Source organism: Pyxicephalus adspersus, chromosome 11 (assembly GCF_032062135.1).
Source record: "Pyxicephalus adspersus chromosome 11, UCB_Pads_2.0, whole genome shotgun sequence".
Classification (NCBI taxonomy): domain Eukaryota; kingdom Metazoa; phylum Chordata; class Amphibia; order Anura; family Pyxicephalidae; genus Pyxicephalus; species Pyxicephalus adspersus.
In genome coordinates this window covers 36,662,625-36,678,205 of record NC_092868.1, presented here as the reverse complement: position 1 = coordinate 36,678,205, position 15,581 = coordinate 36,662,625, and the positions used below count along the sequence as shown (strand labels likewise).

Here is a 15,581-nt window from a genome sequence, read left to right as displayed (position 1 = left end):
CTTAACACTTTCTCAGCCAACAGTGCTTGAGTTTTTGCATTCACAAGGCAATGCTAAGGATGTTCCCTAGGATGCAGTTTGGCAAGGGGACCCCAAGTCAGTGCTGCACAGGGGCCCACGATTGGCTATGCTTGTTATTGTACCCTTAAATAGTTTTGGTGCTAAAAATAAACAGCTGAACAAGTCTAAAAAAAAGACACACATTTAAGACAAGTTGTCTTAATATATAATTTTGTATGATGGAAGTGCTGGTTCCCCTAGAAACCCCAGCAGCTTTAAAAAATGAGTTTTTATTCATATACTAGTAATGATTATTTGTTATTCATGTAAAACCTTCATTAAATCAATGAAAGTGTATCCAAATCCAAAACCTGATAAGTTCTAATCATTCCCGCTCTACCCAAACCCAAAGAAAACATAGATACACTTTAAATATTTCAAACATCAATGTAAAAACATGTCAGTGTTAAAAAACCTTTAAAATTTCCTTTTTATATGTAAGTCTACTGGTGATTGTAATCCAAACTGAAATTCTTCTATAATATGTATTCCCCCAGCACATATGCCCCGGAGCCTGAAAGAAGCTATGGTACCATTAATTAGCACCAAGAAGTGCAACAGTTCCTGCATATACGATGGAGACATCACTCCCAGAATGCTCTGTGCTGGCTACCTGGATGGAAAAGTTGATGCTTGCCAAGTAAGGATTTAGGAAAAGTATTTCCTAAATACTGCTAATTGTTTGCAATAAAAAAGCAAAACCTCATAGATGGCTGCAGGCAACAACTGTACTTTTGTTTTTCCAGTGTTGTCAATCTGTTCTTTTACTTTCTAAAAATGCTTTTTATTTGCAGCTTATATTGCAATGTATATATGAAGGGAAGAAATATATAGATATTATCATTTTGCCAGTGAACTGCAAACCGGTGACTATGCTTGATTTCCACTTGGCTCTGACCCTTTACAAAAAAACTATTTCCTTCCTTTGATCAACATAAAAAAAGAGATCAGATTTATGTAAATACTTTTTATTTTTAAAGCTTTATTTCCATGTATAATTTATCACATACACAAGCTATGCTTCCCGTTGTACAGTGCTTTGCAGTGGTTGTCATTTACTACTCTTTTTTACAAAGCAAGTTCAGAAGTTATCAAACTAAACAAAAACAATGCTTTCCCGGAGCTGCTGATATCTTACTCCAACAGCTGGTAAGAGAATAATAACACTGATACAGTTTTCTTTTCCTCCCTGTAGGGATTATTCTACAAATATATAAACCTAACACAAGATTGTGGGGGTGGAAAGGTGTTTGAGAACTGTGAGGGTTTTTTTTATTGATATTAAGTTTAAAGAAATCTGGTCCCTACCTGCTACACTGCCCGGTAAACACAGAAGAAATCTGTATTAGATGTTTTATAGAATCCCTGATACAGGAATTTGAGATTCTTCACTACAGATATTTGCTCAGCAATAGTGCTGCAAATTCTGCTCTTCTAGTATTGTTACATGGAAAGATGAAGGAAGCCTATACCAAGTGTACCCGTAACTTTACTGAGTCGTCTTGATCACCTGGTTACCTGAACCCCCCACATGTAGAAGAAGAATTCCCAGAAATTACCACTGAAGGTTTCTTTCTGTCATCAGTACAAAATGTCATTACAGGTAATCCCTGGGTTAAGGACATCTGACATACAGATGACATAGGAACGGGGCTTCCCTTCTCCCTCGTGTGCAGGACAGAGGCTTGGAGGGGGTCAGTTTGCATGACTTGCCGAAAAAAAACTTTTTTTTTTAAACACAGCTGAGACTGAGCTCTTATTGTTGTTTATTGTTTCTTTTTCCGTATCAAAGTACATTTTGCTCCAGAAATTAATGAATGTCTAGGTGCAGTGGCCAGGTTTGGTGTGTCCCAACGCTACGCTGGGTCCCCCGGACACCGTCGAGGTGTCACCACGTGTTGCTGCTCTCCGGAAGGGATGGTAAGGTGTGGTGCACCCAATGGGAAATAAGTCCAGAGAGTCAGGGTCTGCAGTAAACCAGGGTGTTCCTTTACTGGAGGAATTCAGGTACAAAACAATACAGGCAACGCATTAGGCTGGCTTCTCCAGTCTCCTCCCTGGCAGAAGAAGGGTTTGATGCTGAGGAAAGGCCTAAGCTGGCTGTCCCTCTCTCTTCAGAAGGCTGGTACCCTGGTCCAAGGCTGGTGATCCAGGGTCTATGGCAGCGTATCCCCGTCTCAGCGTCTTCTTCTGGTCACTCAGTAGTCTGGCAGAGTCTCCTCTTCCAAGCACTGGTCCCTAACTGCAACACACTAGGGGCTCTGACTGCTCTCCTTATATACAGTTTTTGCTAGACTAGAACTTTCTAGAGGGTGGAGTGGAGTGAAGAAGCTCAGCACAAACAGATACATTGTTTCAGCTCCTGTCTGGTATAGACTTACATTAGAACATCAATGATACCCAATGGCAATGACACAGCAGGTATTCCATACAAAAACAAGTTTCCAGACATAACAACAGAGCTACAACCAGACATTTAAAAGGTCAGGCTGTCTGCTTTTTGGTGGTAAACGAGTCTGGATTTTTCCCTCCAAAACATGGTGGTAAACAAATTTTCCCTCCAAAACATAGTCTTCTTTAAACCGAATGGCAGCTGTGGAAAATTACCTGCTTTTCTAATAATCTCTCAGTATTCATTACCTCTTTCCACAGAGCCATGTAAATATAGTGATAATGAACAGGATATATATTACAACACATAAAATGCAATTACAAAGTATTAAACAGTGCAAGTTAACCCTTTTAGGTGAAATAAAGGAAAGAAGTTTTAACTTTACATAGGGGAAATAGGCAAAAATCCACAAATGTCCAAATGTCAACGTATTCCCTGCTCCAGGGCACTACATAGGCTCCATAGAGTTTTTTTTATATTTGCTTGTTTGTGATCAGCTCACAGTGAAGATTGTATTCGGTAACTGACACCATGCTGCCTAATAATATGTTGAGACAAACATCTATGCAAACTGCATTCATTAAAATAATGTACCTGTTCCGACTTACATACAAATTCAACTTAAGAACAAATCTACAATCCCTATCTCGTATGTAACCCGGGAACTACCTGTATTAAAGTTACTTTAGGGATTTGTCAGGGTCAAACCTGTTCTGGTAATTTATGTGTATGGTGATGAAAGAAGCACAAAGAGAAAAAAACTAAATGCAGTATTATATTATATGCAGTATATTTTTGGGTTATGTGGAAGTGTAAGCCAAGCCAAAAGGACGAGTAAAGGAATAATTAGAACCACCATCATGTTTTAAAGTGATCCGGGACTCTGTTAGGCATTTCTCCTCACTAAAGCCCCGTAAAGACATCTGATGGACTTCAGGGAATCTTTGCTGGAAACAATATTTCTTGATCGTTACCAGTGACAGATGAATGAACAAGAGCTGTATGCACAGCACTGTTGTGTTCTATGAAGAGGAGAGGTGGGAGGACGAGCAAGTGGCATTCCACTTGAGCAGCGGTCATTGCGGATTGATTAACAAAGTTGGGAACTGTTTTTTACATGTCAGATTTTTACCCAAGATGTGTGTACATCTGAACTAGCCCCAACACAGACAGAGAAGCCCTGTCAGATTTGTATAATTGTCTGTGTCTATTGCAGATTTTCCCTTACTGGAGAAACCATTGTGGGCAGGCCAGGAAGTATAGCCAAATCGCCCTGAGCTCTGTAAAGCAGTAAAAAAGTTCTAATTCTTCCCCATTTTACCCAAAATAGAAAAAACTAAAGCAACTTATTTGGCTTGGTGTAGACTTTACCTAGAGCATGTGTCAATTTTCTTTCTTCATGCCTACCACCCTTTTGAGCCTGGAGTTCAGTTTTCAGATAACATATAACAGTAATGCTCATGGATGTAGGACATAATCTTACAATTGGTCTAATTGTCAATACATCCCCTGGATAAGTAATTTTCTATAAATTAAAATTAGTGCAGGCTATCCATACTGATGTTGCATCAAGTTCTTGCTTCACATTCACTTTTAACTCCATTGTAAAGAAACTGATATTAACTGAGCAGACACAGCACTGATCCAACAGTGATATTTAACTTCTCAAATTACCTTTGAAAACTCTTTTCAAAATCTGTGTAGCATTGTCAAAATTTAATCCTTTATCTGCCAAAACCTAAAGTGTCCTATTATACTCGCATAAAAGAGGTATCCTTATTTCTTTATCTGCATGTACTCCAATCTAACCGAAGATTAGCATTTGTATGGTGAAGCTCTTTTCTATAATGATTCTGCAAAGTAATGTAAAATTACTGCTGGATTAGGTTGTCATTCATGTTATAAGATAGTGAGATACTGTATATAGGGGGTACTGTTTGAAGAATGAATTGCTCAGATATCTTACTTAACATTGAAAGGTTTTGTCATTGTCACTTAGTGGAGTAAGTAGGGATGAACATTATTAATTCACAGTCCAGAACATTCTTTGTTGATACTTCACTCTCTCTGAATGGAGATCCCATTTGTTTTGCCTAAAGTTAAACACCAGAAAGATTGCTAAATAAATTGTTTGCCTAAACAATCCTAAAGGATGAATTCACACTGGTAGTGAGATTGCAGTGTGTTTACCATTACCGGTATAACCAGCTTGTACGCTCTTCCACCTTGTATGTCTTCCCTAGTTTCTCCTATAGACTGTAAATCCGTCTACTTTCTGTATGTCCCCTATACCTTAATACAATATAAGCCTTTACACCTTCTGTATCTTCCCTTATACCCTAATTGATGGCAAGCCTTTATGTCTTCCTTATGTTCCCTATACATTAATAATTGTGCGCTTTTACATTTCCTGTACCCTCCTTTATACCCTAATTGACTGCAATCTTTTGTGTCTTTGATGTGAACCTTTATACCCTAATAAATGCGAAGGTTTTACATCTTATGTATCCTCACTTATACCCTTATAAACTGCAAGCTCCTATACCTTTAATAGTATCTTCCCTTATAGCTGAATACATTTTAGACTCTTCTACTTTCTGTCTTCCCATATAGCCTAACAGATTTTAAACTCTTCTACTTTCTGTATCATCCTTTGTTACTTAATAGACTATCCCTTATACACTAGATTTAAAGCTCCAACTCCTCCATCTTCCTTTATACATTAATAGATTGTAAGCTCTTTGACCTCCTAACTTTAACCTTAATTTATTGTAAGCTCTTCCTAATTATGTATTATCCATTATACCAACCTTTCTTAGTCTTTTTTCCCATCAATAACCTTAAAAAAAAATTTAGGATGATATAATTATTTAAAAAGTAAAAAAAGCAACTCAAGATTCTCCATCCCTTGTACAAGGTGCCAAGCCTTACAATAATTAATAATGAAAAAAATTGAAGAACTAGAAAAAAAGGACTTTTTGGCGTGTCTTCAATCATTGAGAAGAGTGTGCGATCCCCGGGGCACCAGAGGTTTTTTAACATTTAGTGCCCCGGGGATCGTAGTGGAACTGCAGACTTCATCTGCAGTTCAGTTCCCACAGTCACGTGACCGTGGGAACTTTGCGATCACAGCTGTGACTGCAGGCAATCCCCGAGGCACTAGAGGTTTATTAACCTCTAGTGCCTGGGGGATCATACACTGAGCTCATCAATGTTTGCAGCTGTGGCTGCAATCTTTGAGAAGAGTGTGTGATCCCCAGGGCACTAAATGTTAATTACCTCTATTGCCCTGGGGATCGCAAACAGAGAGATTCCCAGGGCTGAGTGCAACCCTGGGAATCTCTCTGTTATAGTTTCCTCCTGTTATAGTTTCCTCTTTCAATGGTTTCGTGAAATCAGTTCGGCGAAATTTCGCGGAACCATTGGAAGTTCAAGGAAATTTTCACCTCTAGTCTCAAACAGTGTCTATTTACCTTGTATTATGTTAGCCTTAAGTCTATACATTCCCCTGAAGAAGCCACACAATGAATCGCATCGGAAAACTACATTCCTTTAATAACTTTTTCTTCACAACATTTATTTTGTATCATATTTCATGCTTTGTCATGTTATATTTCAGTTGAGCTTTGTATAAAAACTACTCCTAATTATTATTAATTTCAGTAAAATGTATTTATTGATGCCAAAAAGTCCTTTTCTCTAGTTGTTCTATTTTTTGCATATCAATATAATCAATGAGAAAAATGCTTCTGCAATTGATTGCAAGTGACATGAATTTCCCCTTACAGTGGTTGTCACAATGCCACTCCTTTGGACAGCTAAAATGATTGTTTTTTGTTTTATTTTTATACAGCTGGCTCTGGCAAGTGGTGTTTGAGCTGGAACTATACAGCTACCATCTTAAGTGAGGTTAGTCAGCCACAGCTTAAGGAACCCCTGGCAACCTTAGGTTTGCACAGAACCCTGGTTGAGAATCACTCCATTATACCCCAAATACATCAATTTCACCTTTTTTATTCTCCCTATTAAATGAATGTTACCACAATGCAAAGTGACACACAGCTATATAGTGCAGCACAGAAACTTGTGGCTTACACTACCATAAAATGCAGACAACCCAATTTTTTTCATGTGTTGTTTTGTATTTCCCCAATTTTACAAGATAAATTATTTTGTACTTTTGAGTTCAATAAAATAGGTCATTTGCTTCTAAGTGATCTTTTGTGTATCATTGTTGGACATCAGTAGTTTTCTGTGTCCACCAAGAAAATTGTTACAAACAGCTTGTCTTTGATAGTTTTGATCAGTTAAACCAGAGACAAATGTAGTTCTAGGACATGCCACCAGTTATAACCCAAGTATAATATCATTAGAATATCCAACCTGTACTGGTTAACATTGCCACATCCCTATTGTGAATAAAAAGCGACAGTTTTGTTGGAAACCACTGATTTTCGGGACTTTTGAAGCCAATACGCATAAAAAAAAACATATATATATATATATATATATATATATATATATATATATATATATAATCTGGAAAGCAGAAAGCAAGGAGATCTGGTATTTGTGAGCATGCAGACCCCTTCTCACACAGATTGGTAGAGGGGGGGAAAGGACAGCAATTTAAGGGATTATTTCTTAAAGGCAGCAACCGGAAATATTAAGAAATAATCCCTTAAATTGATGTCCTGTCCCCCCTCTACCAATCTGTGTGAGAAGGGCCCTGCATGCTCACAAATACCAGTTCCATATTTGTAATTCTACCCAATGCTTAATATTTACATAGGAATAGACTATTATGTAGGCAGAAGTCCTTCAAGAAACTGATTTACCTTCTTCTTACAGGGTGACAGCGGTGGCCCTTTGGTATGTCAGACTGACTACACCTGGCGCCTAGTAGGAGTGGTGAGTTGGGGTATGGGATGTGCGGAACCAAATCACCCTGGAGTCTACACTAAGATTGCATCATTTTTAGATTGGATCCATAATATAATGGAGGTTAGTTCCTTTTTTGTTAAATCCAGATCATTTCCATATCCTGAATACCTGTGTTTTGGTTATAATTCAGAATATTTTTGCAAATATTACAGGATGATTAGAAAAGATAAAGAAGATAGAGGATGCCTGTATCTCTGAATTTCCTTACTCGTTCCAAATGTTATGGGCGACATCTCCAATCAGTGTTTATTTTTACGGAGACCTCTGATGGTTATGCCTCTGAAGCCACCATATTCAATATACATTCATGTCAGATATTTCTTTCTGCTGTTAAGTGAGTAAATCACCTATAGAATTGTATGATTGCATGGGCACATCTGTCATTGCTCCATAGTTACACCATAATAAATCAATAAATGCCAGTGTATCATTGCTTTAATTAGGAATTAAGTAGAAATAATACTAGGAATAGTTTCAAATTATAACATATTAGAAAACATAGCATTGGGGCACATAGGAAAAAAGTAAGCTAAAATTTGCTTTCTTTTTTAAGTTAAAAATAATAATATTTGCTATCTAATTGGCAACCTGGTTGTTACATTATTGTTGTCCTTTTGTGCCACATTGTGCCAAAATGTTTTTTTGCAAAAACACATTTTATACTAAGTAGGATTATATAGTTATTTCTGAAACATTTTAAGGAATAATCCATGTCACAGTTTCATAATGTACAAAACTAAAATGTCCAAATTACAAAGGGTTTATTTACTTATAGCAAATAAACATACAGTAGCCTGTAAAAGCAATTAATACTTACGTGTTGTCGGTTTAGCAGGGGTTATGGCAAAGCACTTTGTATAGTATGGTTAAAAAAAGACAATGTATTTGAAGAAACACTGTACAATGCCTGCAGGCTAATTTAATATATGGTACTTTAAAGGTTACTTCCGCTCAATGCTAAATGGATCAGTGCTAGGACAAATCTTTTGTTAAGATTCCCAATTATTACCTGTGATACGGATGACAGCATCCATAGACAAGCATTTATATGATATTGCTTAGTATTTGATGAGGTGCAGGGTCAACTAAATGTAAGACTTCATCTGGATCCTCTGTAAAGAGGTTTTCTGCATAATGCTCCCAGGTTTATTTTTTTTTTGTAATAGCTCATATTGTAGAAATGACAAGAACCAGAACAAGTGTGTATGAACAGACTGAGGATGAGGATGTCTGTGAAGGTTCCCATTTACCCAGGTCACTGTATATCTAGTAGTAGCTAGTCACAACTGCAACACAATAACAAGTCCAGTTCAATGTGACTAACTACTACTAGAAACTAGGATGGGGATGTAAGTACCAGGCAAAAGTCTAGGTGTGTAGCAGCAGCATAGATCAGATCCTAAAAAGGCCAAGGTCAATACCAAAAGATATCAGAAAAAATTATAGGACTGCATGAAGAGCCAGCAAGAACTTTTTTACTTTGAAATGTTCCCAGAATTAACATTTGTGGCTTCAGAGGCAAGTTTGTGCAGGACTGTTACATTCTTTGTAAAAAGATCAAGCTGTCCAGAAGAGATGAAAACTAGGATCACAGGCAGATCCAGAGATAGGTAATCAGGTAGTAATTACTTTTTTTTCTATTTGTAAGATTATCTCAAATACTTGCAGGCAGGACTACTCAGACTGACTTTTGAGTGACTGTTGTTGTAAGACCAAAGAAAGGAGCCTCATTCAGTGAAAAATTGGATCAATATGCAATCAATGGGCAGAAAATTCTGTATTTTACAATATTTGAGACAGCAATCATATAATCACTCTTCAGACGTGGACTTTCACCCTCACCCCACCCCGCCATTGGCTCCCACACCAACCACATAGGCTGCATTGGCTATAGAAGGCTCCTAGAAAAAACCTTCAGCATTAAGATCTTTTTTCAAAATGTTGAAAACAAGTTACAAGTATTATACATAACACACTAGATGCTACCCATTGCTCCTTATTTATTTATTGGATGAATTGTGTAACGTGCTAAAACAAAAACTCAGAGCTGTCAGTCCTGAGGGTTAATAGATTACAGTACCACTGCTCAGTGTTCTATAAAGCATTAGGAATGAATCTGGAAATACATTTTCTGGTGACGAAATTTATTAGAGTCTGTTAAGTATGTAATTCAGCGAGCAGCCCTGAGCAAAACGTAGATCGCTACTGAGCCAGAATACAAAATCGTTCTATGTTATCGTAGCCCTGAGTTCTGCCAACGTGTTATAGTGCATGCAAAGATAATGTGAATTACATTTCATATCCATTTATAAAAAGATTTGCGTGATGGATTTTCATGTAATTAGTATAATTGATTGCTTCAGTAATTACTCTCAGTCATGTGCTGGTGTTTTTGCTCTGTTCATGTTGAAGTGATAAAATAAATCTTCTTTAACTAGTTTTGACAGTTTCATGCTCCATGGGGTATTTTTTTTACATTTAAATTTTTTATATTGGGAGTAAGCAAATACAGACAGTGCGGCTTAATTGCCTGTTCTGTAATGCAGCCAGGCAATGAGCACAGAAGAAAATATGATATCAGATTTTATTTTGCTTTTATTTTATGTGAAAATGTATTGCAGATTTTTTCACTCCAACTCTTTTGTATGCAAAGCCATTTTATTTGTTCCTTTTTGTGCTCAATCAAGAAATGACATCATTTTGAGCATGCTGTAATCATATCATCGAGGTGCTTGGCAAACAATAATTTCCAAAAAAACAATGACATCCTTTATAGATAGGTTCACATGGGAGAAAAGCATTAGTCTGTAGAACATTACATTCAGCAGACATTTACCAAGTGTTTAGTCAGTGTCAGCACAATTAAACTCAAGCTAAAGGTGCTTAGATTGATTCAAGAAAGCTGTTTGATGCTTTTTAGAAAGTAATAGTACCCACAATGATGCTATTTACAAGCTTTTTCCTGCTGGGGACACTCAATGGTAGTACAGACAGGCTAAATCTGATTGATTTTTAGTAGTTTGCCACCTTGATAAACCATTATTCTTAGAACATGGAAATGACTGTACTGCAGACACCTCTATTGCTGACTAGTTGCAAAACTTTGTACAATAGCTTTTGCCTTTCACATGGGCTCCAATTGCTCCCAACAAGTTTTGTCTTTTGGTAGTGGACTGTATTGCCTTTTGGTATCACATACAAACATACGTCAAAAAGAAAACAGATGTCTGCTAAATTATATGGAAAGTATCCTCCCTTCTGAAACTCGTAGGTTTTATTTTGATTGCTACACTTACTGTCACTGAAATCTGGCATTGCAGCACAAGCGTACACTATGGGAGTTCTGCTACTGGAACTAGTTATATAGATATTGCCAATCATTGGGTCAGAGGTGAATGACATTTACCTGAACTTAATTATTTTATCTTGTTTTAGCACCACATGCCACTCCAGAAATGGTTCCTTCCAATGGTTCTATGGGCTTCTAGGTGTGGCCAGCAGTCACAGATTGGGTTAATGGGATTCTATCATAAAAAAAGGTAAAGGGTCTGGTACTGCTAGCCTGCTTCTGAAATGCTAGTTGCCCAGTTGTGTCTAAATTAATTCTAAATCACAGACCCAGAATGAGCATGCTGTATGTACGTTTTAGAAATGTTTTCAAATTCCATATCTCTATTCATGATGAGGGTTAGCGACTCAGATCTCACTAAAGCCAAAGCATTAGCATAGGAGCCAGTAAATCAGTATTCTCAGAAGACAGCAATGACAGCCTCCATTATTCTTTTATCATATATCCCATATATCATTATTTGACCCTCCATTAGAAAGCAGTAAAAAAACAGCTGATGACCGGTAAAGAAGACTCAGCATGGGAGCTGGGAAAATACACTGGCTTATAAATGTTTTTATACTCAGTTTTGGCTGCAGAGACCTCTTTTATGCACATATACTCAATCCACATGGGTGACACTGTCAATGAGAAATAAGAAAGGTCTGGGTAGGAAAAACTTTTAAAGAAAGATTGTTTTAAAATGGTGATACCTTATCATGATTGCTTTGTGCTATGAACTGTTCAGGCAAAATAAAACCTAAAAATGTATAGAACAGTAAAGGAATGTATTAAATTACAAACATTTGTATGCCTAGTCAATTACAATCTATATTAAACCCTCACCTGATATATGGAGGCTGCCATATTAACCACCTTGGTTTTGTGGCTGTAATAGTGATCTGAGCATAATCTTTTCTTGATCGCTCATCTGAAATAAGTATGCAGATTTAAAGTTTTTACAAACACATGAATAAGGGCATGCCATGGTAATATTGCCAGGTATTTACTTTTATTTTGAAAGCTGTAAGTTTAAAAAAGATTGAACATTGATTTGGATTTGCATTAACATGTTAACGATTTTTGTCACTGCATTTATATTAAATATTATGTACCCTGTATTCTCCTTACATTCTCAGATTCAAAGTTCTATCAGTGCGATCACCTACAAATGTCTGTCTGTAGAAGTCATAACCAGGTGCAAATTGACACAATTTTCATTGTAGCTGTTCATTAGTGTAAAGCACCTCTGCACATCATACAGAGAAGGTGAATCAGTGGTTGAAGGGTGAAAAAGGCAGTTTTGAAGGCAGATTTGAGTCAAATTAACATGCAAAGTGCATACAGTTCAAAATGACTTTAGCCCTAAATGTAAGGTTTTATCCATCCACTCTACTTTCTTATCTAGCTAGTGATGTTCTCAGTAACTACCTGGTTTGAATACCAAACACATATGGGTAACCTTGAAAACTGCCTTGATAATTAAATCAGGCTCTAAGTATTCCTGAAGCCTCTGGGATATAGGACTTGCAAGGATTTGTAAATTCAAGGCTAGGTTATTCAGCTGATGAGGTGATTTAAATGGACAGGGTATAAAGCTCTTTGGGAGCACAATGCTCTGACCCTCCCAGGGATGTTAATAGGCTCCCATTATTGTGACTTCTGTAATGTAATTAAATTATATGACATAGAAAGATCCAACTCTAGGCTCCGTGTTCTCCATGGAATCCCCAATTTAAGGAATGCATGCAAGAATATATACTATTCACAGTCAAGCAGACATTAGTTCTGCTTTAAGGTTGCCTCTGTACTTATGGACTAATCAGCTTCAGCTTTGGGTGCATAGTCTAAAATTAAAAAGGGCTAACAGGAATTTATGCTATCAAGGTGTTACCAAAGTTTTACTATCTCACAGAATGGGCTTGCTGTTGTATAAAGCAGGTAAATTGATCATGGACCCTAACAAAATGTATGGTACCAGGCCCTGGGATGCCAGAAAGAAATCCAGTCTTGAGGATGCAGCATATCTGTAAGAGTAGAATGTGTAGTCCCTCTCCAATGGGTGAAAGAATTTCTATGAATCTACGAGGCTTGTGTCCTGGATGAAGACTTGCACTGCGGTATCATTGCCTGAAGGTGTACTATCCAGAGTTTGCTGGCCTGTTCTATCCTCCCACAGAGAGGGTATTGAATTTCAGTATCCTCCAATAATTGTCTTCTCATATGATGATTGAGATAAAATCTTTTGTGTCAGGTACACAAAGAAGGTTTTTTTTATGTATTCAGCCCTTAATGGTCCATAGAAATAGCTCCCGGGGTTAGATGTCCCCTTTAACATGAGGCCAGCAACCATTGGTCTGGTCAGCAAATGTACCATTTTTCCTGGAATATTTTTGTGAAGAGGCAATAAAACTCCTGCTTTTCGGCCTGCCATGGGTGTCCCTATTACATTTTCCACCCAAAATTTTTGCAATAGGTCAAACTCTAATGTTTGGAGGTGGGTCTCCTGTAAAATCCCAATATCTGCTCGTAATTTCTGGAGATGGAGTAAAGCTTGCAAACGTTTTTGCGGGGTCCTTAGTCCCTTAACATTCCATGTAAATATTTGAAAAGTCATCCATTAGTTGCCCAGCATAAAGATAAATTAGTAATTTCCACAGCTTTGGAAATATCAATGATAGGGGGCTAGGGTAATCCCAGCAATGCTCCCAAGCACTTCCCACTTTGGTGGTCTTTGATGGCTAGTGGCTCTGTGTTGAAAAGGTGAGGTTGGCTCTAGATTCACCCAAGGTGCCCCATGATCAATTTCCTGTAGCTGCCATGGCTGGTGATCCTGAGATAATAACATAAAAAAACAACATAAAAACAACAAACAAGTAAAACAAACAAAGCTCAGCTTTTGCATGACTTCCTTTTTTCCTGGGTGGTGATTGCAACAACCCCAGAGTTGCCGGGTGATAGAACTTGCCTCCATCATTGTTAACCGTAGATAAAAGTGGGAAAATAATATGCATTTAATTATAGCAACAAATTTTGGTATATCTTCTTCTGATTCTGACCCAACACTAAATACTGAATACATTCTTGGCAATCTGCTGGGAGCTTTATTATATTTTGTTAATAACCTTTAAATCTGAATTCTGTTAAGGTGCAAAGTGCTGGAGAGTCGAAGCCACATAGCAGAAAATAGAGAAGAGAAAGAGTAAGGATCTTGTCATTTTTCCTGAACTGTCAGCATTGACAGACATTCACAGAGGAGCCCTGGTGCTGACATAGCAAAGGACACAAATCGAGAAGACAACACACATCACACATGCAGGGGGCAGAAAACTCATTCCAGGGATTATTACTGTTATTATTCTTTTTTTTCAGCTGAGAATGCACAGCAAAAAACTTGTATTAAAAACTGCAAGGCATATATATATATTACCAATGTTATACTTAAAAAAAATGTGCAGTCTTTTATTATTGCAGTTTCTTTGGAATTTTTAACTAGATTAAATTTTAACACATTACTGCTAATTAAAAACAATAACAAGGAGTGTAGTTAGGATTTTGCATCTTTTGCACATTGTACTAGCTTTTTCATTTTCCAAAATACTGCAGACAACACCCCATTCTAACCAAGCTGCAGTCATTCATTTTACTGCACACTTGTTTGGATAACACAGCAGATGGTAGACATTCTGAATAAATGGAAGGTAAAGACCTATAACAATGTAACAAATTAGGCAGTAATCCTTTGAACAGATAGAATTCACTAATGTCAGATTAAAAAGCAAGATGAATTCAGATTGGTTACTATGTGTTACTCAAACACATTGCCTTACATTGAATAGACTTTTAACCCTCATAGGATTAGGGGTCATTGATATCTAGGTGGCAAGTCTAAATATACATACTTTGTATTGATTAACTAGAACTAATTTGTTTATCTAAATACTTTTTTTGTTTACAATACGTTTGTGACATATAAGGCTTTTTTGGTGCACTGATTTATTAATGCCCTGCAAAGGCCACTAAAAATATAATAAGTTCTAAAAAATAAAAAATACCCATCCTTGGCTTCCAATGCTTCCAGGAGGTGCAGGTGATGTCACACCGTCATTCTTGCCTACTAGGATAGTTGAATGGTCAAAATCCCATAAGTATACACCAGTCCAGTATGTAGGGAAATATTCTCACAATATTTCACATTCCCAGGTACCCCAGTTGGCAACAATAAGGCACAATGACATCACCCGAACCTTCAGAATCCAGACCGTTGTAGCAGTTTGATTTGTAAATCTCATTTGCTGGTGGTTTTATTTGGAGGGGGTTTAAAACCACCAGTCAATTTGGCAGATATTATTAGCTGGAATGGGTTCAAATGGGTTCAGGAATATTAAAGAATGTTTGACAAATCTACAGCAAACCTATCATAGCTGAGTTAGCCCATCACTAGCCGTGAGGCAGAACGAGGAGCACAGCTCATAGCCATAGGGTTTGTATTCAGTAAAACTTGTTGTCATTACTGGATTGGCTGCCGGTATGATGACCTAACCTGAATCTGGTTGGTTCCCAAATACTAGCCTAACCTCATAGATTTCACATACTGTAAGGCATCTGGACAATATCAGTGCATTACCAGGCAAAATACTGGAGGTCTAGTAGCATCATCCCAGCACATATTGATAAAGAATTGTCTCTTAGGGGACAAATATGAGCAAATGACCAGATAGCCAATAGGCCACAGTGACAATAAGGACTGTAGCACAAGTCCAAATTGTTAGGCGAGAGCAGTTCAGAGAACAATACTGAGATCATACATGGAAAAGCAAAAAGGTAGGCCAGGTATCTAAAGAGCAGAGAAAGCCC

General features: G+C 37.4%; 1 protein-coding gene across 5 annotated transcripts in view; it reads left to right on the top strand.

Moving 5' to 3' along the window:
• Window positions 1-9,845, top strand: part of TMPRSS5 (transmembrane serine protease 5) — a 30,164-nt gene extending 20,319 nt beyond the window's left edge. For 3 of the 5 annotated variants that reach the window (XM_072426239.1, XM_072426238.1, XM_072426236.1), the window contains exons 11-13: window positions 558-700; window positions 7,304-7,456; window positions 7,549-9,845. In XM_072426239.1, coding sequence (XP_072282340.1) covers window positions 558-700; window positions 7,304-7,456; window positions 7,549-7,557 — 305 coding nt within the window. In that variant the 3' untranslated portion in view covers window positions 7,558-9,845. Of the gene's footprint in view, window positions 1-557; window positions 701-6,305; window positions 6,362-7,303; window positions 7,457-7,548 lie in introns of those variants that run through there. The other 2 variants (XR_011922743.1, XM_072426240.1) reach the window with 2 other exon arrangements.
• Window positions 9,846-15,581: the final 5,736 nt, after the last annotated feature.